We start from the raw sequence: 26,041 nt of genomic DNA, 5'->3' as shown, positions 1-26,041 counted from the left end.
CTCCCTTTGTGAAAAGCAAGAGACAACCATTTCGGGCTTTTTCTGGGTCACTCACACACACGCCATAGAGCAATAACCAAGCCCAGCCTTCGCTATCTCTGGACCCTGCTGAGATCAGTAACCGCTATCCATCGCCAAGCCTGACGTGGTAAACCTCGCGCATTCTCGTGCTGTCTAGAGGTCGCGTGAACCATCGATAACGCAAAGGCGAGAGAAGGAGGACGAGCGAAGCTAGGCAAGCGGCGGCGGACGAGCAGCACAATGGACACTGAACTGGCCTAACCTGCGGGCCCACTGCGTTTCTGGAGTACTGCTGGCTAATCTGGGGGCAGGTTCTAACCCATTGAAACGCACATTTTGGGCACAGAAAACAGCACACAGACTCCGTCGGAGGGACCGCTCTCTGCCCGTGCGGGGCACTAGTTTTGCAGGTGTGGGACGATTCGGAGTGCGGCTGCGAAACGTCTGCGCGAGCGTCAAGAGCACTTCTGCTTGAACGTTCTGTGACGTTGCTTTCCCTGCCGCGAACAGGTCCAGAGGCTATAGGGCAGACAGGAAAGAAAAATGAGAAGCACAATAGCACGCAATTCACTACGTCGAGGAAGAAGCGAGTGGCACTATAGCCTCTGGAAGCCATTGCTATCTCACAAGACAGCTAACCGGCCCAAAGAGGTTCGAGCTGCACAGGGTGAACTCAATTTGGAGTGGGAACCAGGTCGCAGGGTCCGTGGCAGCCTCCGCCTGTGAGATCATAGTCAATGCGCAATTGCTCAAATCCGTTTAAGACCTGCCGGCGGGATTCGAAAGGGTAATGACTCTGGAAACGTGCAGGGCATAGTGGTGGCTGCTGCAATGACAGGATTACCTAACCTGCCGGGAGAGGCAGATTGTCTCAGAGATTGGCAACACTCACACAGTATAGTGCACTAATCATATTAGCACGAAGAGAACGAAGAAGAGAGGGTATAGCATCGGCAGAAGGTAAAAGCGTACGGTCGCTGCGAAAGGCACTGCGTTGGCGCGAAATATGCGAAGAGTAGAGTACAAAGCGACTCATGTTGAGGGGATCACAAAGAGGGGAATTTGACCAGACGCGATCACAGGGGATCGAAGGGAAGGGTTCATGGTGCCAGGGACGGCTGACTCGGGCACCTTCAGCGAGAAGTCACTACTCTGTTAAAAGGCTGCCTAGCAAGGAAGTTACTTTCCCGAGCCACGAAAATAACAGTTCGGAGGGATGTTTGAGATGCGTCGTTATGAGGCAGTAGCTGGGAGGAGTGAACCGCACGAGACCCCTACTGTGACCCACCTTGATGCCAGGGCATGAAGCCATACACCCAGGATCAGGCGCCACAGGTGGGCCGCTCTCAGTGGACGGTGTCTCACAAACTACAGCTGAGCAAGTGCAGGATGGGGGTAGAATGTGCAGTTGGCCGTTTAAAAAGGGCGCTGGCGAACATACTTCACTCACTTTCTAGTCAAGACTCAGCCCAAACACAACTGTGTAGACGCTTCTGTGCTATACTTGCTGCGCCGCTTGCTGGGTGCTCCCACAATCTCTGATGAGAATAAGGGGAGACGCCTTTATGGCGGGGTGGGAGGCTGAGGCAAATCACCTGGCCCGTCGATGGATGTAACGAAGCACTTCCAGCACACAGCTCAGCCGCCTCGATGGTGAGGACGGGGCGATTAGAAAGAGCACACCAGAGGCGGTGCGGCTAGCAGATGAAGCTCTTGAACAAGAGCTCTTCAGCGCGGGCCAGGAGGTGTACCACCGTTGTATTTGTTTCCCCGCTCCTTTGAATGACCCGGCTCGCCTCTGGGTAACTCAGGGTTGACTCAATTTCTCGGAGAGACAGAACCCGCGAGTCCCTTGCCTTTGGAATTAAGCAGCTGACCTGAAGGAAAAGTAAAGTCAAGGATATCTTGTTAATAAGACGTCATTCGTATTTTTTTAAAAGTCACTCCTCCGTAGCAGTCAACTTCTCTCCTCCCTGTGGTGATAATCCTGATGTAGTAAGAAAGCTTCATTATAAAACCGTAGGCACGGAGGAGTATTTATCAAGTGTTAAGTCCCGTGGCCTTGCTGTGGTTTGGACGATGGACAGGCTAGGGGAAGGAATAGGGACGCATGAGACTGCCAGCTGGGCGAGCATACAATGAGATTAGATGAGAAAGAAACTGGTCCATTGGCTTGGACTGTCACTAAACTGGGTGTGAGAAGTGGACGGGACTGCAAGAAAGTTCCCCCACGCGGTCTTAGACGTCCTGGGTGAGGGAGATATGAGACTGGCGGAGGGTTGACGTAGGTTTAACGACACAGGGGCTGCAGGGCGCGTGACCTGTAACCCACGCGTTCCGCATATGCCGTGGAGCAGGGTGACACCCTACGCGCTTCTGAGGAAATCAAAGGTTGATCAACGCGCAGCTCAGCGTTGCTCACGCCACCCAGTTTCTGATCTTCCGCTGCCTACTCCTCTGAATCTTCCTCCGCCCCCGACCTAGCCACCTCTCTATCTGAGTGTCCTCTCCTATACTCTCCGTTCCACAGTGGCATCTTTCCTGTAGTGCTAGCACGTCCTTCCACTCATTCTGATGAAGCTCTGTCATTAGGAGAGGCGGGTTACTTCCTGAATAACAGCAGATACCATTCTCATCTTCGCGCTTCTTTCCTCTCCGCCTTATCTGAGCTAGCCTTGTAACAGGGATGGCAATAATGGGAAAAAAAAGACAAAGCACAAGTAGAAAGAGAATGGGAGAGGGAACAGAGAAGAGAGAAAGTAAGTGAAAAAAAAGAATAATCCCTCTCACACAGAACAATGCTTGTACTGCTTTCACAGTGAATAAACCCGAGGCCACCTTAGCCGGAGTATCTAGTGCACATCTCTTGGATCCTCATCACGCACAAACACTATGAGTCGCATTTTGCTCGCTTTAATATTTGAGTGGACTGTGAGCTCGAGGGCTGAGCGAGTTTCATATGCAAGATATTGACAAAGACGCGGTAGGAAAATCACAATTCGGAGACAAGACATTGAGCTATTACGGCGAACATGGGTAATTGTCTCAGATCCTATACTCACGAACTACCACTCGTTCTTTCTAGAGCTACCTGATGAACCTCGCCAGCAGACCGTCGCAAAATCGGATATATCCCAGACGCCACCTCCCAGCCCGTCGCCTAGGAGTGAATGATTTTCACTGCGCCACTGCCCACCGCATGGCTGCTAATCAGGAAGTCAGTGAGCTTCAGGAACCTGCTTGGGCAACCTCGCCCCCTACCAAATTCTCACACACCCCCAATAGTGAGCTCACCTGTAAAGTTCAATCAGATGTTACAATAAACCTAAAAATAACCAACGCTGAGTGAGCAAAGGCCAAGAGAGAATGGCAAGCAGTAAACCATGATGGATAAGATTCCAGTTCCTGACAAACGCAAAAAGAGTCCAAAAGGCCAAGACTGAAACTCCACAGCACGCGGCATATCACCTTCTCCCCATGCTGGCGCTGAATCCACTGCTTTGCGTAAACAGCAAGGAGAAGGGATTTGAGTTTAATGCGAACGGCAGCCAGTAGGAAAATGGCCATCGTCTGCGCCTATAATTTAAATTCCTGAAATTTCAGCCAGGTTACAATGAATGAATATAAGCGTCTCGCTGAGAATAAAGCGCCAATGAGAGCAACGGAATGTTCGTTAGAGATAAGCACATGCAAATAGCTGACCAGGAGCTTCCGGCCAGACTGTGCTTTGTCAAGCAAGGATACGAATATACTTGCTAACATGCATGGCGTGGAAAAGATTAACAATGGAGGACCCAATAAAGGCTGCCTTGCCCAGAAACTTCTCCAAAAGCTTTTTGAGTATCTCCAAGAGCGATTCATGGAGATTTCTTTGAAGATTTTCGCTCCATCACCAGACATGTTACAAACTTTCCTGTACTTTATGGCTGCGAATGCATCTCAAGCCCGAATGGCAAATCAATCATTAAAAAAACGCTTGTTTATAACATCGTTTGATATTTACAAGTACACTCACCAGAGTCGCTTCCATGGCTTCACTGTCTGGGCTAGTGGCTTGGGAGGGCTGGGAGGTAATTCCGTCCTGGTCACAAAAAGCTCCTGGCTGTTGGGGCTAACGGAGTGCTGTGTGCTCTTCAGCAAGCTCTTCTCTCTTCCCCCTCCGCAGAATCCTCAGCCCATTGGTTGATATTACAACCCCGACCTCTGAATCCACGACCAGGGTGGGGTACGGTTGCACAGCCCCCCTAGAATTGCATGCAGCTCAGCGTAGAACGGCATGTTTCAGCCCTGATCTCAGACCTTCGCCGTTTGTTCTCTTTGGTTTTCTGGTATGGCTGTCTGAGCTCCTTAACTTCACTCTGCACTGCACTGAGTCTGCTGTGTCCTTTTCCCATCATAGTTCCTGGAAATTTTTTCGAATATTTTTTCATTTTGTCTTTTGGAACGCAGTTCTGTTAGCACTGAATCCTCTCCCCATATAGCGATAAGATCAGTAGCTCCTGTGTGGTCCAGGCTGGAGCTCTTTTTCAATTCTCAGGAGACTGCACGGCTACCTGTGGGGAGTAGAGCTCTGCGTGGTCACCTGTGCTGATCAGAGCTCCACGTCGGCCAAAACAGGAAATTGAATCTCAAAGTTCGCGGGGCTTTTCCTGTTACCTGGCCAGTGCCTCTGAGTTCTGATTGCTGTCCAGAGCGCATCAACTGGTGCACTGTGGGATACCTCCGGAGCCAATAACGTCGATTCCGTCCACACTAACTATTCCGAATTAGTAATATCGATATTAGGGTTTACACCTCTCGTTTTCTAGGAGTGTGACAACTAAATCTGTCATTCTAAGAAGAGTTCCCCTTCTAAATATTTAACGAGCAGTTCGAGATACAGATCAGATCGGACCGGTCCGCAGCTGGTAAATCGATTTAACGGCGTAGTGTAGACCAGGCCTAAGCTGTATTAAGTCAATGTTGTAAATTTTTGAAAGAACAGTCAGAATGTTTTGTTCAGGGTTACGAACATTTCAGAGTTACAAACAAACTCCATTCCTGATGTGTTCGTAACTCTGAGGTTCTCCTGTAGTTTGGATATGAAATTTGTGGAAAGATAGAAAAAACCGCTGAGTCCTGCCATTTTAAAATTAGATGCACATTGTATACAGCAGTCAATTAATCTTTCACTTCCTTGAAATCAGTGCTTTTATACCACTGTAAATAAAATCAGTGAGAGAAAGGGGGGAGTGATAGCTCAGTGGTTTGAGCATTGGCCTGCTAAACCCAGGGTTGTGAGTTCAGTTCTTGAGGGGGCCACTTAGGGATCTAGGGCAAAATCAGTACTTGGTCCTGCTAGTGAAAGCAGGGGGCTGGACTCCATGACCATTCAGGGTCCCTTGCAATTTTATGAGATAGGTATATCTCCATATATTTTTTTTTTAAAGGCAAGTCAGGCCCATAACAGCTCACTAATCTTATATGCTGTTTTTGGCATTTGTTATTCATTTAAAAATTGCCAAACAATTAATTCATAATAAAGTCTTTTTGACATGTACAGAAGTGGTTGGGATGTTCAGATTTATAATTTTGTCAGTTAGGGTATACTCAGAAAAATTTACATAAAGACTTCTATTATGGACGGGCAAAAACAAATTATTTAATTACATACAAACTTATATGATCTCCAAAAGAGGTTCAGTTCAGGTAAAGAATTATGACAATGTGCTACTAAAGAAGGCAACCTTAATTCTAACTTTTGAGTGCTTGACTTTTGCAAATTTAATATTCTCTTAATATATATATTTTTATATAATTTCCTGTTTTTTTAAATTAAAAGTTATAAACAACAATTCCATCATGTAGAACTACACTGACCCCCACAGAGCCAGAGCACAATCCTTTATTGCTTGAGGTAAGTAGGTAACTGTTTGCAGTAGAAGCCAGTTATCTTCTATGTGGGCCTGCTGAAAGAGTCGGATGAGACCTGCTTTGCCAATGGGTTTCGGAGCTATTTACTAGACAGGAATAATAGGTTCAATTCCAGGTTCTAGAGGAGAGTGTTCTCTACTGATTACAGACCATTCTGACCCTACTCCCCCACTAGCTTCTCCCTCCCCTCATCTCCATCCTTCTCCTTCACCCTACCCCATCTTTCCCTTCCTCCTGGCTCTGTCCCCTCCCTCTGCTGCTCCATTCTCCGTCTCTGCTGAGTTCCCCCTGCCTGTTCCTATTTTCCCCACCTGTCCCATTCTCAGCCTCTGCTTCTCCCCTCCACCCTGCTCATATCCTTCCCACTTCCTTCCCCTTCCTCCCTATTTTCCGGCTGCCTCTCCTGGCTCCAGTTTCTAACCCTTCTACCCCTTGAGCTCCAGCCCCTGTTCCCTAACCCAGCACCTCTTCCTATGCCCCATGTTGCTTCTCATAGCCCTCTGCATTCCAGTCAGGCTGTTTCCTCCTTCTCCACCATGTTGCCTTGGTGAGCACTGAGAGTACAAGAAAGATGATTTCCCTGTTCTCAGTTCCTGTGCTTGGTGTCAGCGCAGTCCCCGGGTCCCTGGAATAGCAACTGCAGGAAGGCCCAGGTCAACTATGCTCAGTGCAGATGGAGTCTTCAGAGAATTTAACTGTCAAACTCTAACAAGTTTCTACTGAGCAGGTGTGAACTGCAGTATTTTCAGAGCTGATAACTGATAAGACAGCTATAGTTTCTCAACAAAGTGGTTGTAAGAATTTTTTTTTAACATGGGTGAAGCAACCTATTTTTCCCTAATCTCAGTCTTGGAAACAATGAACCATTTTATCTGAAACTTTACAAAATAATCCAAACAAATTATTGATCATAAATAACTTCCAAATTGAGGCAAACATCTTGGATAGAAAGTTCCAACCTGAATTGTTTAAGTTTGGCAAAGTTATCAGCAACTGAAAACTGGTTCTTATAATGGAAAGTGTCATTACCTGTGCCGTCTATAGTAAATGTTGAGACAAATTATACCCTCTGTTAGTCCAGATTAATCATAACCTACTCCACTGGAGTTATATTAACTTCAGCGGAGTTATTTAGATTTATATTAGTGTAACAGGGAGCAGAATTTGGCCCTATGTTGGCTTCGTACAGTATATTAAGATTTTACGTTGCTAGTAGCCAATTCTGCATTAGTTGCATGCCCAAATTTCCCTTTGGCTTTAATGGGAGTTTTGAGTGTGCAAGGGGTACATATGAGACCCATATTGGAACAGATTTGAAAGAGCTAATCCAATAGGTTGAATAAATAATAGTTTCCACTACCAGTTTTTTATTTTCTAGAAAATCCAGAACAGTAGCTACAGTTGTCTGTTACCTAAAATGTAGTTCATAATCTTCCTTGAGAGAATAAAATGTGCAACTATAAGACATGAACTAGAAGCAAAATGAGAAATCAGGAATAATCAGGATCTCTAATGACTGACCAGAGCTTATGAGAACCGGGAGAAGTATTTTACCCATGTCATAGCATTGCAGAATTAATTTGGGTGCGTTTATAGCTTATTTGGTTGTTTTGTCTTCGACTGAAGCATTAAAATTGACTACTCCTTATGCAGGCAGCTAGAACTGAGGATTGCAAAGCATATGTATCTGAATGATGGGGTACTATTTTCATTAAGCTAATACATATCAAAGAATTGTAATATAAAAACCACCAGTGAAATGATCAAAGCTGACAAGAGACGTGTGATGTGTTGTCTGTTGTTAAACTCCTCCTTCCCTTCCCCCACAGCACTAGGGAATGTGTGTCGGCTCCTCTTGCAAACTCTGCAGCAGTGGTTCACTAATAAACATTATTCTTAGAGCTGGTCACATGCCTGCTGATGAAGATGTTGGGCAGACGGAGGGAAACAAAAGTACACAAATCTCTTGAGGTGCTTGAAACATGTCAGAACGGAGGGGTGGGGGCAGAAATGCTCTCAATTTTTTCTTTCGTTTCTTTTTTTTTTATTACAAAGAAGATTGAATGTAGTTATAGAAAATTGTCACTTTGTTGACAAATCAATTTAGAAACTGTTACTGCAGCTCATCCTGCTGCCAAACTCCCCCTTTAATTAAAAGGGCCAAACCCTCACATGGTGTAAATAGCATAGAATCATAGAATATCAGGGTTGGAAGGAACCTCAGGAGGTTATCTAGTCCAACCCCCTGCTCAAAGCAGGACCAATCCCCAACTAAATCATCCCAGCCAGGGCTTTGTCAAGCCTGAGCTTTAAAACCTCTAAGGAAGGAGATCCCACCACCTCCCTAGGTAACCCATTCCAGTGCTTCACTAACCTCTTAGTGAAAAAGTTTTTCCTAATATCCAACCTAAATCTTCTCCACTGCAACTTGAGACCGTTACTCCTTGTTCTGTCATCTGATACCACTGAGAATGGTCTAGATCCATCCTCTTTGGAACCCCCTTTCAGGTAGTTGAAAGCAGCTATCAAATCTGCCCTCATTCTTCTCTTCTGCAGACTAAACAATCCCAGTTCCCTGAGCCTCTCCTCATAAATCATGTGCTCCAGCCCCTAATCATTTAGTCCAATTGAAGTCAACAGAGCTACACTGGATTGCTCTAGTTAGGGATCCATAAAGGGGGTCAACTTTTTTCTGCAGGGCACTTTTTTGATATTTTTAGTGGCCTGTTACCTTCCAAAACTTGGGTGTAATTGTACTTTGGTATAAAAAAATCCTCTGTGGATCTAGATACGTCTGTGTACTTCCCTCTGTTCTCTAACTATCGGTTGTATCAGGATTTATACTGTATCAATCACCCTGGATGCCTAAGCATCTGTAGGCCATTTTTCCTGTCTTTTCCCTGATTTTCCTTGCTTTCCATTGTCGTTATTCCTGTACAGAAATCAAATTGTGATCTGCCATTCTTATGTCAACACTTCAGCTAATATATCCATCTAATGTTCCAAGAAATCCATTTATAGATTTTTTTCTAAGGTCTCATCTTCAGCTAAAGTCAATATATGGTTTTAAAGTTTATTCTCCCACCTAAGAATTTTGAATGCTTCACAGATACATGTAATATTGTCATAGTTGACTGGAAAATTTACATAGCTGTAATCATTAGTGAATGGCAGAACAATATTCAGAAGACTATATGTGGATATATGGAAAGCAAATTAAAAAAAGGTGACCTGCCTAGCTTGTATTACTGTCAGAGGCGTATCTTTGCATGCAACTGCATTTCAGACTTGTGTTTATCAGGTGTCATTCAGAAGTTTAAGACATGTATGGTAAAATGACACAACCTATCCTAACTTGTGTATAGTGCTGGAGATTCATGCGCAGACTAGTTTTCCTTATCAAGTATTCTATTACACAGAATGTACTGTATTACTTGAAAAGGTCAGGTTGCCAGCAGCTGCATACTGTATCTGGCAAGAGTATCAAAATCCACCCAGTCTGTTGAAAGGAATATGTTAAATAGATAAATCATCCCTGCACTTTAGCTAACTAGATCTAAACTTCCTTGTAGTGGGTTATACTCAGAAATCCTCAAGTTATTACTATTATTTATATTTACATTAATTAATGCAAAGTCATGTTGGATATTAATACATTCTTCCTAGGGGCTTTATTTATGAAATCTTCTGAATTTCATAATTTGAGTGGTGTAGAAGTTTAAGTATGAACCAGATTTCTTGCCCCAATTTACTAATGGATTTTGGATTTTTGCCTTGATCACCCTTCTGCTTGGAACTTAAAGACATGACTCCTTGACAGCTTAAGAAGGAAAAGGGTCCGTTAACGTTTGCTTAATGTAACAAAGGGCATTTTTGCAAAAAGAGAGAGAATTTAGTGCAGTAAAAAGAGTCAGAGATTGAATTTTCCACTATCCACAGAATGGGTATAGACTGAGGAAGCAATAAGTCAGCTTCCCCAAGCTTCCTTCCAGTATGACTGTGGATAGACATGGTGATGTCCACCTCTGGTAGCCTTTTATGTGCAGAAAGTTCACAGAGCATCTTTGCTAAATGGTGCTCTGTGATTTATTAAATATTAACCTGAACAAATTGTAGGGGCACAGGGGAAAATACTAATTGGAAAACTAGCATATTATCTTGTTTTTTTTTCACAATAGTGATAATTTGTCTAATTAAAAAAAATCCAGTTTCCAGAGGTGGCTGCATTAATTGCATACATAACTAGGCAAATAGTTATGCAAACATGGCTATTGTATGTTTAGGTGCATCCTTCTTTGCTCAAATGCAGGATTTGCATGTGCAGTTTAGGTGTTCAGTTTTGAAAAGTATAGTTCAGTTGTGTAGAAAACGTAATGAACTTTTGATACAAAAGTGTTTTCCTGATCCATACTTTCTTTTTTGGTGTATATGAAACTTGTTCCACGTTTGAATAACCACTACAATGCTTTGGAATGGATCATCCAAACAAACCTAAATATATCTATAATAATTAACCCATTATTCATAAATCCAAAATAAAGTTTCGAAGGAAAAGATGTGATAGTTCACATTTATTATTAATTATTATTACATATAGTATTTGCTGATGGAGCAACATGCAAGCATTAAAGACACAATCCTAGCCATAAAGATGTTACAGTCAACGAGCCTGATTCTGCAGCATTTTAAATTGCAGCAGCATACCCAGGCTGCCCTATAACTGGAATGTCTACAGTGTTACAGCCCCATTTCAGCATGCCCTTGGTACGCTTATTGTGTCAGAGCTCGTGAGTGATGATGTGCATAGGCTTATGGTTGTTAGCTTTATGGCTGTGTTCTACAGTGCCTATGCTGAGGGAATCCTCCTTCAATCAGACATGGAGCTTTTTAGGGCCCATTTACACTGCTCTCTCCCTTTTTACATGGTGTAAAGGGGCTGAAACAGGTGTAAGGATCACCCTGGACTTGTAACAGCAAGGATCCGACTTAAACATGCAAAGGAAGGAAATGCAGAGATTAAGGCTGCTGCTCCGTCCTTGACTGATTTTTGTAAAACAATGTAACATAACACAGTAATACATTTTTATAGCACCTGTAATGCAAGGGCATCTCAAAAAGTTACCGATTCACATTTTATGGATCAAAATAAATGACTAATATTAAAATAACTGATTTTTCTAAGGCTTTTGACACAGTGCCTCATGACAGTCTCCTAAGCAAACTAGGGAAATGTGGTCTAAATAAAATTACTATAAAGGGGGTGCACATCTGGTTGAAAGGCCATACTCAAAGAGTAGTTATCAATGGTTCTCATATCTGGTGGCGTCCAGCAGGAGTCAGTCCTGGGTCCAGTACTCCTCAATATTTTCATTATCAACTTGGATAATGGAGTGGAGAGTATGGGAGTTTGTGAAATCCCAATAGAATCATAGAATATCATTGGAGGTTTTTAAGACCAGGTTGGACAAACACCTCTCTAGGTTTATTTGGTCCCGCCTCAGTGCAGAGAGCTGGATTAGATGACCTCTCGAGGTCCCTGGCAATCCTACATTTCTATGATTCTGCATAGTGCTTATCCCATGCTCTTGGGAATAAAATGTCACAGTATGAAAGTATTCAAAATATCCCGCAATGGACTGTCAGCTGGTCCTAATGAATACCCACCAACGCTCATGGTAAAAATAAAATCCCTCCATCATAGGTATCTCAGTCAATTCAACCTTCGCATAACCCCTTGCTAATTGACCAGGAAAGTAGGGCCAGGGGGAGATTTCAGCAGCTGATGCGCGGCTTTCTTCACACAAGAGGATCCATTTCTGTTTGGAAATAATGAAGTCTATTTTTTAATTTGAACGTTTGCATGAATCTAAGTGCTTAGATACTGTGGACTCAAGTGTATGAAAAACCTGGGGGTGGGTGGGGTAGAGCAAGAGAGAGTGCTAGTGTTTATGAAATAATTCTTTGGCTGGAGCTCTGGCTGGAGCATCTAATAAGATGTTGCGTGGGAAGATGTTGTAAAAACTTCCTCAGACAACTATGTCCATACGAGTCATGCTATCGCTGTCCTGAGATTCTCTGGAGCAGAGACTGCCCGTCACGACAAGTTATTACACATTGTTTAGTGGTTTTGTATTGTGCACAAATGGGATGTAGGATGACACCACTAATCCATTTTTACTTGTGACCTAAACCCATATTTTAAAAAGAAAAACAATTCTCCGGAGATTAGAAGCTAATACACTTTAACCCACGTTTCCTCCTAGCCCATCTTAATCAGCTCTTTCATATAGATTCAGTCTGGTTTTGTTCACTCACTCACTATACCAGCCTTGCACTTGAAGTGCTTTGTAAAACTTATCTCTGCTGAACTAGATCCCCTTTTGGACGTGAGAGCACTTGAATAGAGACTGCAGAAGAAACTACAGCCAAAATGGAGGGGCGTTACAGCTAACAGCTCTGCACCCTCAGGTCACGGACAGATACAAGCAGCAATTTGCAACCTGGTATACAAGGCGCCAGCTCCTTGTTTAGGTGTGTCTGAGTTGAGCCATGAGAACTAATGGCGAAATCTTGCAATTCACACTGGAAAGATTCCCACTGTACACAACTGGAGTTTTGCTTAAGTAAGGATTTGCAGGATTTGGTCCTAATCAGTGCTTAAAATGGGTTGGGTTTCAGGGGTATGAGGGTGGGGTCACAGACCCAGCCTCCAAAAAAAAAAAAAGTCTTTGGAGATACATCTGAGATATGTTACTAGCAAAGAGTATTATAAAGTTAATGTGCCTCAGGATGGCCTGGGGTTGTGAACTGGGAGTGATACTGACTTTGTTCCAGTCATGGTCATTGACAGACCCAACATTTATTTGAGAACACTTTAAGCCCTGCTCCTTGCAGAACAGCTTTAATGTTCAGTATAAATATCTATATTTAATACACAGTATACCTGATTCATTCTGTCAGTGGAAACCAGGCTACACAACTGCAGAAATGAAAAGCCTGCCTAGATGGGGAGGAAAGCTAAAGAGTGCACCCTGCCTGTAACCTCGTCTCTACTAAAGGGCTTAGAGCCAGCTGATGCAGCCCAGAAAGTCAGTGGTGAGGGTCAGGGCAAGGGATCTGTGAGATATTTTGATTGAGCTCATTCAAGTACATAAAAGGTTGTTACAAGGAGCGGGGATAAAAATTGTTCTCCTTAACCTCTGAGGATAGGCCAAGAAGCAATGGACTTAAATTGCAACAAGGGTGGTTTAGGTTAGACATTAGGAAAAACTTCCTGTCGTGGTGGTTAAGCACTAGAATAATTTTTCCAGGGATGTTGTGGTATCGCCATCACTGGAGATTTTTAAGAACAAGTTAAACAAACACCTGTCAAGGATGGTCTAGAAGATAATACTTGATCTTGCCGTGAATGCAGGGAACTGGGCTAGACCATCTCTTGAGATCCCTTCCAGTCCTATGACTCTGATCTCCTGGATGTCCTTGGCTGGGTGGGTCCTATACAGTCCTTGGCTGAATCGCTAAGCCTACTGTCTCCGAGGGTGGCCAGCAATAGCTGGCCTGTGGTGGTGAATGTCTCCATTGATGCATCTGCACCATAGGAGTGAACCAAGCCCAAGTCTCTGAGAATGGAGAAACACAATGTAAGAACATGGAAATCTTGGTTTCCACAATTAGAAGTTGTTCTTCATCTCAACCAGCCCATCAACAGCAATTTATTTCTCTCTTTATCCTTCCTCTCTTGTTAAATGATTCCATATATGTTTGTTACAGATGCTGTGACTATCAGAGTGAGCAGGAATGTGGTAACTGCAGCTGTGCCAAAACTAATCTCTGTTGTATCTCACATTTGCTTCCTTTCCTGTGTAATTATGAGACCAACTGAAACGTCAATGAGAATGAGTTAGCAGACTATATACACTGCAGCTGTTAAACATGCCATACATTTTAAAGATGTTTACAGTAATCTTGTTAAATTAGTCTCAAGAATATAATAATGATTGCTGCCAACATCTGGTTTAATCGTGCGTGGCTGGAAGATGAAGCGATACAGAGAAGAATGGCATGTTTTCTGAGGAAGGTGTACGCTAAAGTTTGTGAAGTGTTCGATGCCTTCTCCTCGTTCCCCCTCCCCCTGCCCCCCGGAGATAGTGGGATCCTCTTTCATTGTGATATTTCATTGAGCTAGACTGGCTAAACCAGTAGAAAATGTCCTATAAGCAATAGTCCTGTATAGGTAAGGTCTAATTGACCTTTTCTATGTCTAATTTTTACAAGTTTTTTTTTTTTTATTTTCTTTTTTTTTTAAAACCCCACTTATGCTGAGTATCTCTTTAAAATAGCTCGGCCAGGATGCCCTTGAAGTTCCTTCCAGCCTCATACTTCTATGATTTCTAACTTGTATGGTAACAAAGAATTTACCATCTTCTGAATTAGTTTATAAATCCACACCGGAAACTACTCTCTAGTGAAAACTCCAGCCCCTACTTGAAGTTAATTGGCAAAACTCCCATTGAGCTTCAGTGAGGCAGGATTCACCCTTAATTTTACCATGGTCACATTCTTCTTGTCTTCATCCCCCAGATCTAGCCAGTTCCATCTGGTACACTCAGCCTGCCCTTGATCTCCAGTTGCAGTACCGTTCAGGATCAAGTTCCATAGTTACTACTTTAGCTGACTTTAAGTTGATCTAAAGGTGCTGGCACACAGAACCCCGCTGATATGCTCAGCACCTCCTCCAGGTCAGGCTCTAAAGTCACTTGTCCCCTATCCTATACCTTTTGGAGAGGGGAAATAAACAAGATAAAAGTCTTTGTCAATGATGTACTAGGAAGGCAGGACTATGCAACACATGACAAGGCTTGCTAAAGCCCTACAGTAAGAAGATGCAGTATAACATTTGTTTGTTTTTCTCTCAATATACTTCACTACCTTTTTCAAAGAAACTTACCCATTTGTTCCTTTCTTAAAGACCCAAGGCAAACCCGCCTACATGGAGGAGAGAGTGGCAGAAAGCCTTTGCAATTAGAAAAACGCCTAGCCTACTAATCCATTCAAGTCGCACAGGGCAGTGGAAGGTTAAGAAATGCCTATGATCAAGCTATGATACAAGTTGGATTTTATTTCACGAGGTCTTTTTTTGAGGCTTCCGAAATAAGAAAACCTTAGATTTTAAAATACTGAGCCTTCCAAATGTATTGGACAAAGTCCACTCTCTTAGGTCCCACTTCTTTTAAGGGCATGAAATCACAAAGTCACTGAAGTTCAGTGGGACTTCTTTCTGTTGTCTTTCAGTGGGTTTTGGATTCAGGCTCCACGAGCCCCATCGGTACTTAATGCATATTGCATAGCAATTAAGCATTGTGAAGTTGTCCCATTGAAGTGAGCAGATCCATTGAAAGTCACATCGTGATTAAATACCTTGCTGGAATATAAGCCTGTTAGGCATGAAGTGACTGCATAAGTCACACAGCAAGTGTGTCGGCAAATGAGGAATACAGAACCCATTACAATTAAACCCTTCTCTTTCTCTGTCTTTGGCAGCGTGTATGCATGTCAAATCTAAAAGACATTTCCATGTCAGAGGCATAATTGGTGCTTAGTGGATAATTTGTACTTCTAAAATATACATTACTTTCACATATCTCTTTAAAAGCAATAACTCATTATAACTTTATTTATGCTCAGTAAAAATATCCTTTTAATAGATTCACACTCATTCACAGACAATGCAATCTGACGAAGTGGGTATTCACCCACGAAAGCTCATGCTCCAAAACGTCTGTTAGTCTATAAGGTGCCACAGGATTCTTTGCTGCTTTTACAGATCCAGACTAACACGGCTACCCTTCTGATACTTCGTTCCAGGGTGTATTTCTTGTGCGATACTCTGGATTTATTGTTCTGATTTTTATTTATTATATATCTTCTGATAATAAAGGCACATGAAAAACAACGGTCAAGAGTGAATGAACGTAGCAAGGGGAAAAAGGTTAGATTTAAGGGTCTATATTTTGATTTCCTTTGCATCCATGCAAATCCAGAGTGACACCACAGAGTCCAGTGAAGTTACCATTGTAACTGAGAATAGAATTTGACTCACGCCCAGATCATTGAGTGATGCAAATACACACAGCACCATTGACTTCAGCAGAGGTATACCTATTTACACCAGCCGAAAATGTGTTCCACTAAGTTTGAAATTAATACTATAACAAAATGACGCATTGTCTACCTATTAAGTTCCATTCTTACGTAAGAAGGCAGAAAATCACTTTCTATACCAATACCTTTAATTGGGATGAAAATACCTGGCTGTCCTTACCATCACAATTCATAGCCCTTTCTTAGTTTTCCACTTCCAGTGAGTGCTTCAGGTATATATGACCCTCTGTGCAAATACTCTTGTTACAGCTACTAGTGGGGAAAAATCGTCTTTTAATTCATGCATAAATGCATAATGGGATATGTGTATATATAATGGATACAAAACTATCATCATAGCCATATCAGTTACATTTTCATCCGCTCATGTGATGTACAGTTATGTTTTTCTTTGTAACGTTGTAGAATTTAGTTTCAGGTCTATCAACTAAAAGATAATCTTGAGCTGAACAATTGATTTTTATGTCTGATGCCTTTTTAAAAGTTGACTTTGCAATTGTTCAATTAAAATTCATTGGTAAGAGATAAAAAGCATCAAGCCAGCCTTTTCAGGGATTTCTATGAAACAGAAACTCATTCAACAGCTTCAAATCAAATACAAATGTTGAAATCTAATATGCAGCTTGTGGCAATTTAGAATTAAAAGTTTATATTTTGGAACATCCTCAGATATTTTGAGGTCATTTGGCCTGCTTCTCCTTTCTGATGTAGATTAGGAATAGCTGAACTGAAGCCAATGAAATAACACTGGAGTAGAATATATGCTGACATATATTTTACCCCAGTGTTATGTCATTGGCTTCAGTTCAGCTATTCCTGATCTACACCAGAGAGGAGATTCAGGCATATAATCTTCAATTTTAGCATAGAATATGATATATTTTCAGAGATACAATAAATTTACACTAAGAGAACCAAGTTGTTTTTTAATATTTTTCCGGGGGTACAGATTGTAATTTGTAATGTACATTCTGTTAATATAGCAGAAACAGCCCTTCCCTAAAGACAAATTTAATTCCACGGTCCTTTCTGCTTATTTGTCCTCTCTTTGTTTTTATTTTAATTATATTTTGAACATAGGTTGATCTAGTTTCTTTTATTCCAGGAGATGATAGAAGCCTGTCAAGTTCATCTTCAGATACCAGCCATTCGGACGCTAGTGTTGGGAGTAGGTTAACAATTTGGCCTGAACAATCTTCGGCCAGCTCTTCTCAAGAGAGTCATGGACTGGCAGCTGCAAAGGGCATTCATTTTGGGGAAGAAAAAACACTTGCAGAAGGGGCACGTGGCACCACCAAACCACCTCCTAAGCCTCTTCGGTCTAGACAGCTACAGGAAATAGGTCGTCAGAGTTCTTCTGACAGTGGGATAGCTACTGGTAGTCACTCTTCTTACTCCGGAAGTTTCTCTTCCTATGCTGGGAGTCTGGATATTTGCCACGGTGATGAGTTTGGGTCATTGCTTAGCCTGCCATTGAACCTTCCTTCAGATCAGAATTTATGTACTTGCCTGCACAGTGAACCCCAGAGGAGCTTGGGGTCAGAATATCAGGTTCCTAGCCCTGTCAGACATATTTATGACACACCCAGGAGTTTATTACAGGCAGCTGCTATAGATGTACAACACAAGAGTGCGGATTCCACCCAACCAAAGGACCAGGACCTAGCACCTCAAGGCATTAGTGACCCTAAGGTGCTGGTACCACACTCGGAAACACGGATGGCGCGTGAGCAGAGCCAAGACAGGGGGAGGCATGCATCCTTACTCCCAGAAGGCACCAAAGACTCAAGTGATGAGACATATGTGGATTTTGTTTCAAGGTGGTCAGATGTAAAACCACAAGGACAGGTGTTAGACTCCAAAAGTAGTGAGTTGGCACCACCTAGTGGAGTCCCAGCTGACCCCTGTGAAATATATAGCCCCCACCCTGGGATGACAAGAGCTCTCTTTTCAGCTTGTCCAATCTGTGGTGGACTAAAGGTAAATACCTAATACTGAGCAGATGCTAACAAAGACTTAAGTACCTTATTTAACACCATTAATTTAAATGACTTAAGGATGTAAGAATAGTTGTGAATTGCAGCCTATTTCTTTTTAGGATAATGAAATTTGTGCTGTTTTATGAGTATGTTGAAAGGTTTAATAGATGGCAACCTCTCCCCTCCTTAAAAACCATATCTGGAACAGGAAAACATTGAAACATGTAGCCTATCAAGCATTATCTTTCAATGGACCAGACTCGCATTGACTTCAGTAGAAACGTCACAGGCACATTGGAGGGTTGAATTTGTCCCGTGATAATTAATTTAGTACAAATGAGGATGTCTTGCTGTTGGATTTCTTGAGTAGAGTGAAGAGAGACTGAAAAGGATGGATGATACTCTAGGATAGCCATTTTTTAAAGATGCATATTTATTTTTACTGATAGATAGTTAGTTAGATAGTTAGATAGTTTGACTGTAGTATGTGAGCACCTCATGTGCATGGGGAAGCCAGAATGGTGGAGCTTCTGACTGAACTTCAGAAAATGATGTGGCTTCTGGTGAAGGAGAACATAAGAGCTACTATACTGGAACAGATTAGTGGTTCATCGAGTCCTGTATCATGTCACCAAGAGTGGCCAGTGTCAGATGCTTCAGAGAAGGTGCAAGAAACCCTGCAGTAGCTGGTTATGGGAGAGCCAGCCCTCAGGGAAAGTTCTTCCTAGCCATCAGGAGTTAGAGGCTGACTTAAGAACTGAAGGATGAGGGTTTGCATACTTTCCTACACTTTTTTGTTTATTTTAAAATATTTACTATTATGATTCTGGATATTCTTGTTATCCGTATAAATGTTTAATCCCTTTTTGAATCCTATTAAATTCTTGGCCTCAATAATATCTTGTGGCACACTATTAATGCATTTGTGAAGAAAATATTTCTTTTTATTGGATTTTGAGAAGACTTTTTGTGGTGTTTTATTGCCGTTGCTAAACTGGAACAAGATAAAGCTGTGTTTGTGTTGGTGAGGCATAGAAAACCTGGGAAAGAGAGAGAGAGAATGTAAAAAATTAGGAAATGATGTATAAACTGGGAATTCAGGCAAAATTATCTCACTTAGAGAAACAGTTGTTAAATAAGGTAATTTAAGTATATAATTTTAAATGAGTATATGGGAGTTATATAACTCATTGGAGAGAACAGGTTTTCAAATTCAGAAGACATTAATGAGCTTGTTGGGCTATTGGCCTTTTCTTGTCCTACAGCGCTTCATGTGCTTGTAGTACAGTCTGTTTTTAAGTCTCTGGATACTAGAGGATGGTATTGGCACTGTATATCTTCAAAACTGTAAAGGACTGAAGTCACTCCTGCCCCCTTTTCCAGTCCGCTCCCTGATTGGACGATTGATTTAAAATGCATTAGAGCAGACACCATATTGGAGGAAAACTGTGGTGCCACTGTACTTTCAGCCATTATAACTGTAGGGAAATGTTGAAAAAGGTCTTATGCAGAATGGACAGTAATCTAGAAAATAAACAGTGACATGAGAGAGGCTGCTCCCACTTGAACTCATTTTAGGACAGGATAAATACTTTTGCTTCTCTTCCCTGCCCATTTTAAAGAACTCTGAAAATATGCCTTATTGAATTATACAAATAACAATTGTGTTTTTGTTAAAAGTAATCAAACCATTATAGCAAGATCAATTATTTTAGAAATGACTAATGGTCCCTGTCTGTGTCTTCTTTACATGTACTATGATGAAGGCACAAATCCCTATTCTGTAATAAGATAATTCCTATTCTACATGCTGTGAATAGGATACATTTGAGATACCACTAGGAGCAAGCTGAATTGAATCATGGATTACTTGACATCAGTTCGCCACATCTATTTGAAGATGTTCAGAAAATCTTTATTGGGCCAATGTTTTGCATGCTTTTGCAATTTCAGATAAACTGTTAATTAAATTATGTTGATGTTTTAAAATTCCTGATATTTAGTCTAAGTAAATGAGATGGAGAGAACAGTACAGTCCATAACAATATTGAAGTACAGCAGCAGTTTTTCATGTTCATCCTTGTTAGTGAACTTTTGCAAATCTTATAGTCCTTACTCAGGCAAAAGTTTATTTCAGTGGTAATTTCACCAAGAAAGAAGGGAGTAAAAATGTCAAGACTGAAGCAAGTACAGGTGTGCGGTGTCCTCTGGCAACAGAACCAGTGAGGGAGGCAGGATTTGGGGTTGTGGTGCAGAGGTGTAGACACCTGTGGAGGAGAGGTGTGTATCAAGGGACTGAAATGGGTCTGGGGTAGAGGATGGAGAATGCTGGATGTGGAAGGTAATATTTGCCTTTTCTGACCAAGAGTGACTCCAGTAGCTAGTTAAGGAGCAGCACTGAAAAAGGTCATACACTCCACTAGTGACCGGAAGGATGATGACCAGAATGCAGGACATCAAGATTTGGCGTGTAAACTGGGGATCTTCCAGACTCAGACAGAAAATATGGCAGTAAAGCTTTCCTCTTTCACTCAAGGTGAAGAATATAACCACTGAGAAAATCTATTGTACATAAAGGAACTAGAAATATATTAGCAGCTGAGGTTTAAGATTGGGAAGTAAATGTGCTTTTGTATTCTGTGGTACATTGGCCCAGCATGCACAAGATTCCCTTCATTATAAACTGAATTGAGTGTGCCTTTACCATTGTATTTTCATATAGGTATATTCAGTTATGCAAATAAATATTTTAGCTGAGATCCATGTATAGTATATAAATAGGGCATATTTATGCTCAGAATCTTGGATTGTTTTTATTAAGGTTTGTAGATTTATTACTGGACCGTGTTCATTCCATTTCCGGCTACCTAGTCGTTATTAGAATGAGGAATAGCACTGCACTGTACATATTTTTTTTTCTGTAACTTCATTTGATGCCTTAGTTTAGGAGATAATATCAAGATTTTTATAGGGTGGTGGTGTTGGTTTTTTAAACTCCTCCATTGTTTGTAAAATTTCATAGAAGCCTGGAAATAAACTGTCTTTTCCAACTGATTTTGTCCTTTTCCATCTGGCAGATACTGTTTTCCCTGCCTCAACTGTCATCCTCTTGCATTTTGAATGGATATGAAATGCATATGGCTGTTTTTATTGACTTCTTTGTGATGTACCAATATCAGTGAGGGTAGCAAGAAATGTGTCTACCTGTGGACATGGTGGCCCTGATCCTATATTCCTGGCTTACCCCAAACTCTCATTGATTTCAATGGGAGGTTTTTTTACATGTGAAGAGCATAGGATTAGACTAAGGTTTTGCTAGTTAACTTGGTGTGACGCAGTCAGCATAAAAATAATTGTTTTTCTGTGGTCTGTTATGAAACACCAGCATATATTCAGTCAGTTTGATTGCTTGATCATCTGGAAATACCACTACCTCTGTGGAGATGAGGGCCCCAATTCATTTACAATGGTACAAATCAGGAATGACTCTACTGAATTCATCCATCTAAGGTACTTGTATAGCGCCCATTACCATAGTATCTGAATGCCTCACAACCTTCTCCACAACACCCCTGTGAGGCGGGGAAATCCGTGTTATCCTGTTTTACAGATGGGAAGCTGGGGCACAAAGGGCTAGATTCACAAATGGCACGTCGATGTTGCAACACCCAAGTTCCAGGCTTTGGGGGTATTCTGGGGTGGGGCACTCTCAATCTCTCCTGTTCGAAATTTGTAAATAGTTAAATATTCCTTGGGCCAGAATGCAAAATGGAGAGTCTGACTTTCTAGCCTAGTGTTTGGGGTACTCACCTGGGATATAGAAGACCCAGTTTTAAGTCACTGGTTCAAATCAGGCAGAGCAGGAATTTGAAATCACATCTTCTACCTCCCAGGTGCATGCCCCTATCTGGTGAGCTATTGGTTATAACAGTGGGTGGGTATCTCTGATTTTTTGTGAGAAAGAACTGGCCTGACTTAGACCCTGAACTCCAGGAGTGGGTTCACAGGCTGTAACTGAGCAGATTGAGACACCTCCCTCAGGCTTAGACTTAAGTGCCTACCCACTCCCCTCCTTGGCATTTCCTACTGGCTAGTTTAGGTTGCTACCTTGCTCAGCTTGTTGGCTGTTGTGAATCTCATTCTGAGGAATCTGACTCTGTCCATGCACTGTAAAGGGAAACCGGCTGCTTAGCTGAGGATTTCACTGAGCATCAGGCACCTAAACGTTTGATATTGCAATGCCCAAGTCCCTTGGTGGATCTAGCCCTAAATAACTTGCCCAGTGTCACACAGGAAGCTTGTGATAGAGGAGAGGCTTTAACCTAGGCCTCCTGAATACTATGTCATTGGGGATAAACTCATATAAAATGGGTCTGAAAGAAAAACATCTGTAGGATGTAACCTTGTGCAATGGAATGGCCACAGACTGTTTCATTGTCACGTCTGTAAAGGGAAGTTTTTCAGTTTTTTTGTTTTAACACTGAAGTTTTCATTAATAATAATAATAATAATAAAAAAGATGCTAAAGAAATCATAGAGGTGCGTTATAATTGGGCTGGCAAAACTAGATTTTTTAAAAATAATTTAGATTTTAAAATGATATTGATTATTTTAAAGCATTTTTATTTTCATAGTTGCGTAAAATTTAAGCATTTTTTTCAATATTTATGTAAATTTTCAGAGTTGTGGGAAATAATGGGGGGATCAGATAATTATTTAATGACAGTAGACTGAGAAAGTTAAACCTTTATAACCTTCAAAACACAAATTGTCAACATCACATGTCAAAATATATACTGTAAATATCCTTAAATCAAACTCGAATAAGTTCTCAAGCAACATTTTTCTTACTTTGCCTATCTGTAAATTTTGATTATTATCAATGGAAATACTTTTAATCATTTTGTGTGTTTATGGTGAAATCGGTGTTTGCTGATCAATCTAATCCTTCCAAGTCTGTTTATAATGTACAGTATCAGTATACACATCCATTTGTGTATTAGTGTCATCACACTCCCATCTCACATAAGACAAAACTACTCATTTTTGCCTTACAATGTCTCTGCTCATTTCTGATTTCCAGATATAAAGGACAACATAGGATGACATATCATTGGCAAAGACACTTATCAATATTTAAACCCTGTTGGTTCAGAGGTTTTGTGTAACTCAGCTCACATAACAAATATGATACTATTAAGTATTATCAGCACATATACATATTTTCTTCTAAATGACAGTAGGTAAATTTTGTTCTAAAAAGATTATTTTGCTTTTCAATCAGCTTCTACTAAAAAATCTCTACTAAAAAAAGTCTTGTTGTCCCTTGCATGTAAGTTAGCGTGTTCTGAGGCTTAAAAATTCTGAGAGTTATTTCTATATGTTAATCACCTGCTGATTAATACTGCTATGGATGCTTTGCATTTATATACTTTTTTTTTTCATTTGATGATTTTAAGTGCTTTAGAAAATTAATTAACCCATTTTAAAGATACTGAAACAGATACAGAAAGGACATGACTAGATCAGATCAGCGAGACAGCAGCAAAGCTACTCTGTCTCCCAGTTCCCGGGTCTAACCATTAGACAACGCTTTTTATAATCCTTTTTTCCATCTTTGAACATATCCATTGAACCTCAACAAAAATATTATACTTTTTTTACCTTTAAAACTCCAGGGCAGTTCTAAATTGTCAGGAAAGGCTGTTCAATTTTTAAAGCTCTGCACCTTCCTCCTCTCACTAACACTTCTTCTTCCATGATCAGAGCTGTAGGCAGTTCCTGAGTATTCCCACTTATCTGCGCTCATTTTTCATTGATAAATAGGTGCTGATGCTGCACCACTGAAATCAATGACAGATTTGTCATTGACTTCAGTGGGAGTGAACAAGGCCCATAATAAACTGGGTTTTGTCTTATGTAGTTTCTTTTTCTATTAGGAACACTTTAATGCATTGGCCAAACTTGACTAGATATCATTTCTTTCACAGAGGTGCAGTGAAGAAGCCTTTAAGCCCAAATGCTTTAAAATACCTAATAATGCAGACAAATCCAAAAGTTCTAAATAAAAAAATCAACCCACTAATTATTGTCCAACATGTTGTAACATTGTTATAAAAGGAGAGACTGTCACAGTCAGATACAAATAAATAACAGCATAACAATAAATAATATTTAATTGCGCAAAGAAGAGGTATGTCTGGGGATCCATTACATTTGACTGACTCTCACTGTGAGAATGGTCTTTGATGCCGTTGGCATTTGGCGTAAATCAGAACAGTTTTCAGGCTTTCTATTTCTATCAATTTCTATTAATAGTATTCTCTTCAATTACATCTCATTTGGTTCTCTTAGTTAGAGCCAGACTGTGATACCTTTACTTACACTGAGAAGTACTTTGCATCCCATTGCCTTAAATGTGGCTACTCATGGTGGAAGATGAGCAAGGGTATCACAACATGGCATTTCACCTGCATCAGTTTATTTTTATGGCTACATGACAGAGCCTGCAGCTGCACCACTGTAGTGCTCCTAGTGCGGATGCTCTAAGCTGACGGGAGAGAGCTCTTCTGTCAACTTACCTATTCCAGGCCCTGCAAGCAGCGGTAGCTATGTCAGCAGGAGAAGCTCTCCCACCGACGTAACGCAGTCCACACTGGCACTTAGGTCAGTGTAACTTACTTTGCTCAGGGATGTGGATGATTCAGATCCCTGAGCGACATAACTCATACTGACATAAGTGGTACTGTGTTCATAGCCTTAGGCGACAAAGCTTCTACAGAGACAGTGACAATAGCAATTATCCTTTGCATGAACTCAAGACACCTTAAATAATTACCTCATAACGTCCCCCTGAAACAGAGGATCTGAGGATCACTTCACTCACCGCTCAAATACAGCCACTTCTGAAGCATTTTACATCAACTGAAAACAGCACACAACAGCAGAATACCTGTGTAAGCCAGGAAGGGAAGAATGCTTTCCCAAATTAAGCTGTTAGGGAAATGTTCTATAAAATAGGTGGGCAGAATGCAATAATCAGAGCTGGAATTTGGCCCTGACCCCAGGGTTCACATCCTTACTCTTATAAAAAGTGCCACAGGATACTTACTAGCAAATGATGATGACTTTTTTATATCTCATCCCACAGACAGTACCTCCAGGGATACAGGGTTCCCTAGCTCTATTGGTTTATTGCTGACTCAAAGAGAAAGAGAGCCTTCTACTTGTATCTTTAGCATCATTTCCTACAGCACCTTATTGCCGCTTGGAGGTCTTCCCTGTGAATACTATAGTGCGTGACTCCCAATTCCCCAACAAGCACAATGAGGCCCAGCTGAGAACCCAAGATGAGGTTCCCTGTAGTCTTTGAGAGATGCGCAGCACCTGCAGTTTTAATGGTTCACCAAAGGTTTCTCTAGAAAAGCACAGGGAGACTGAGACACTGGTTTGGAGCCCTACTAAAAGGGTCCCAGCTCGGATGGGAGACATTCAAAGAATGCACAGATGCTGTAGGAAATTATGTTGGTGACATAAATGGATGGCACTTCTCTGAGTCAGTACCACAACCATGCTACTGGAGATGCTATTTTAACCCACATTGTGTGTGGAGAGCGGAGAGGGGAGGTTTTTTGTTTCACTCTGGTGGCTGGTGTATATAAGAAGTGTTTTGTGTCTGCTGCTACTTTCAGCTAGTGGGCTTACTCCTTCACTTTGAGAGTAGAGGCTCTTGCATTAAGTGCTGAAGGTTCCAGATTTGCTCATCAACATTGGCACAACTAGAGCCTGTTTATTGTATCTTTCAGATGAGATGTAAATTAGATAAACTGACCATCTGTCATGAAAGACCCCATCCCACTTTTCATCAGAGTAGGGATTCTTAATCCAAACTGGTTATTATAAATACGAACTATAGGTACTCAGCATCTCGTAGGATCAGGTCCTAAGAAAAATAGGTGCCCAAAGAT

At 41.5% G+C, this 26,041-nt stretch overlaps 1 protein-coding gene across 1 annotated transcript in view; it reads left to right on the top strand.

Annotated features, from left to right (window-relative positions):
• DOK7 (docking protein 7) overlaps positions 1-26,041 on the top strand; it is a 105,041-nt gene that overhangs the window by 31,201 nt on the left and 47,799 nt on the right. Inside the window, 4 exon segments of the mRNA XM_032788641.2 lie at positions 1,860-1,868; positions 14,910-14,939; positions 14,942-15,005; positions 17,199-18,075. Coding sequence (XP_032644532.2) covers positions 1,860-1,868; positions 14,910-14,939; positions 14,942-15,005; positions 17,199-18,075 — 980 coding nt within the window.

The sequence above is a fragment of the Chelonoidis abingdonii genome, chromosome 5 (genome assembly GCF_003597395.2).
Source record: "Chelonoidis abingdonii isolate Lonesome George chromosome 5, CheloAbing_2.0, whole genome shotgun sequence".
NCBI classification, from domain to species: domain Eukaryota; kingdom Metazoa; phylum Chordata; order Testudines; family Testudinidae; genus Chelonoidis; species Chelonoidis abingdonii.
Note: the sequence above shows the minus strand (reverse complement) of the source record. Positions and strands in the feature narration are given on the sequence as shown.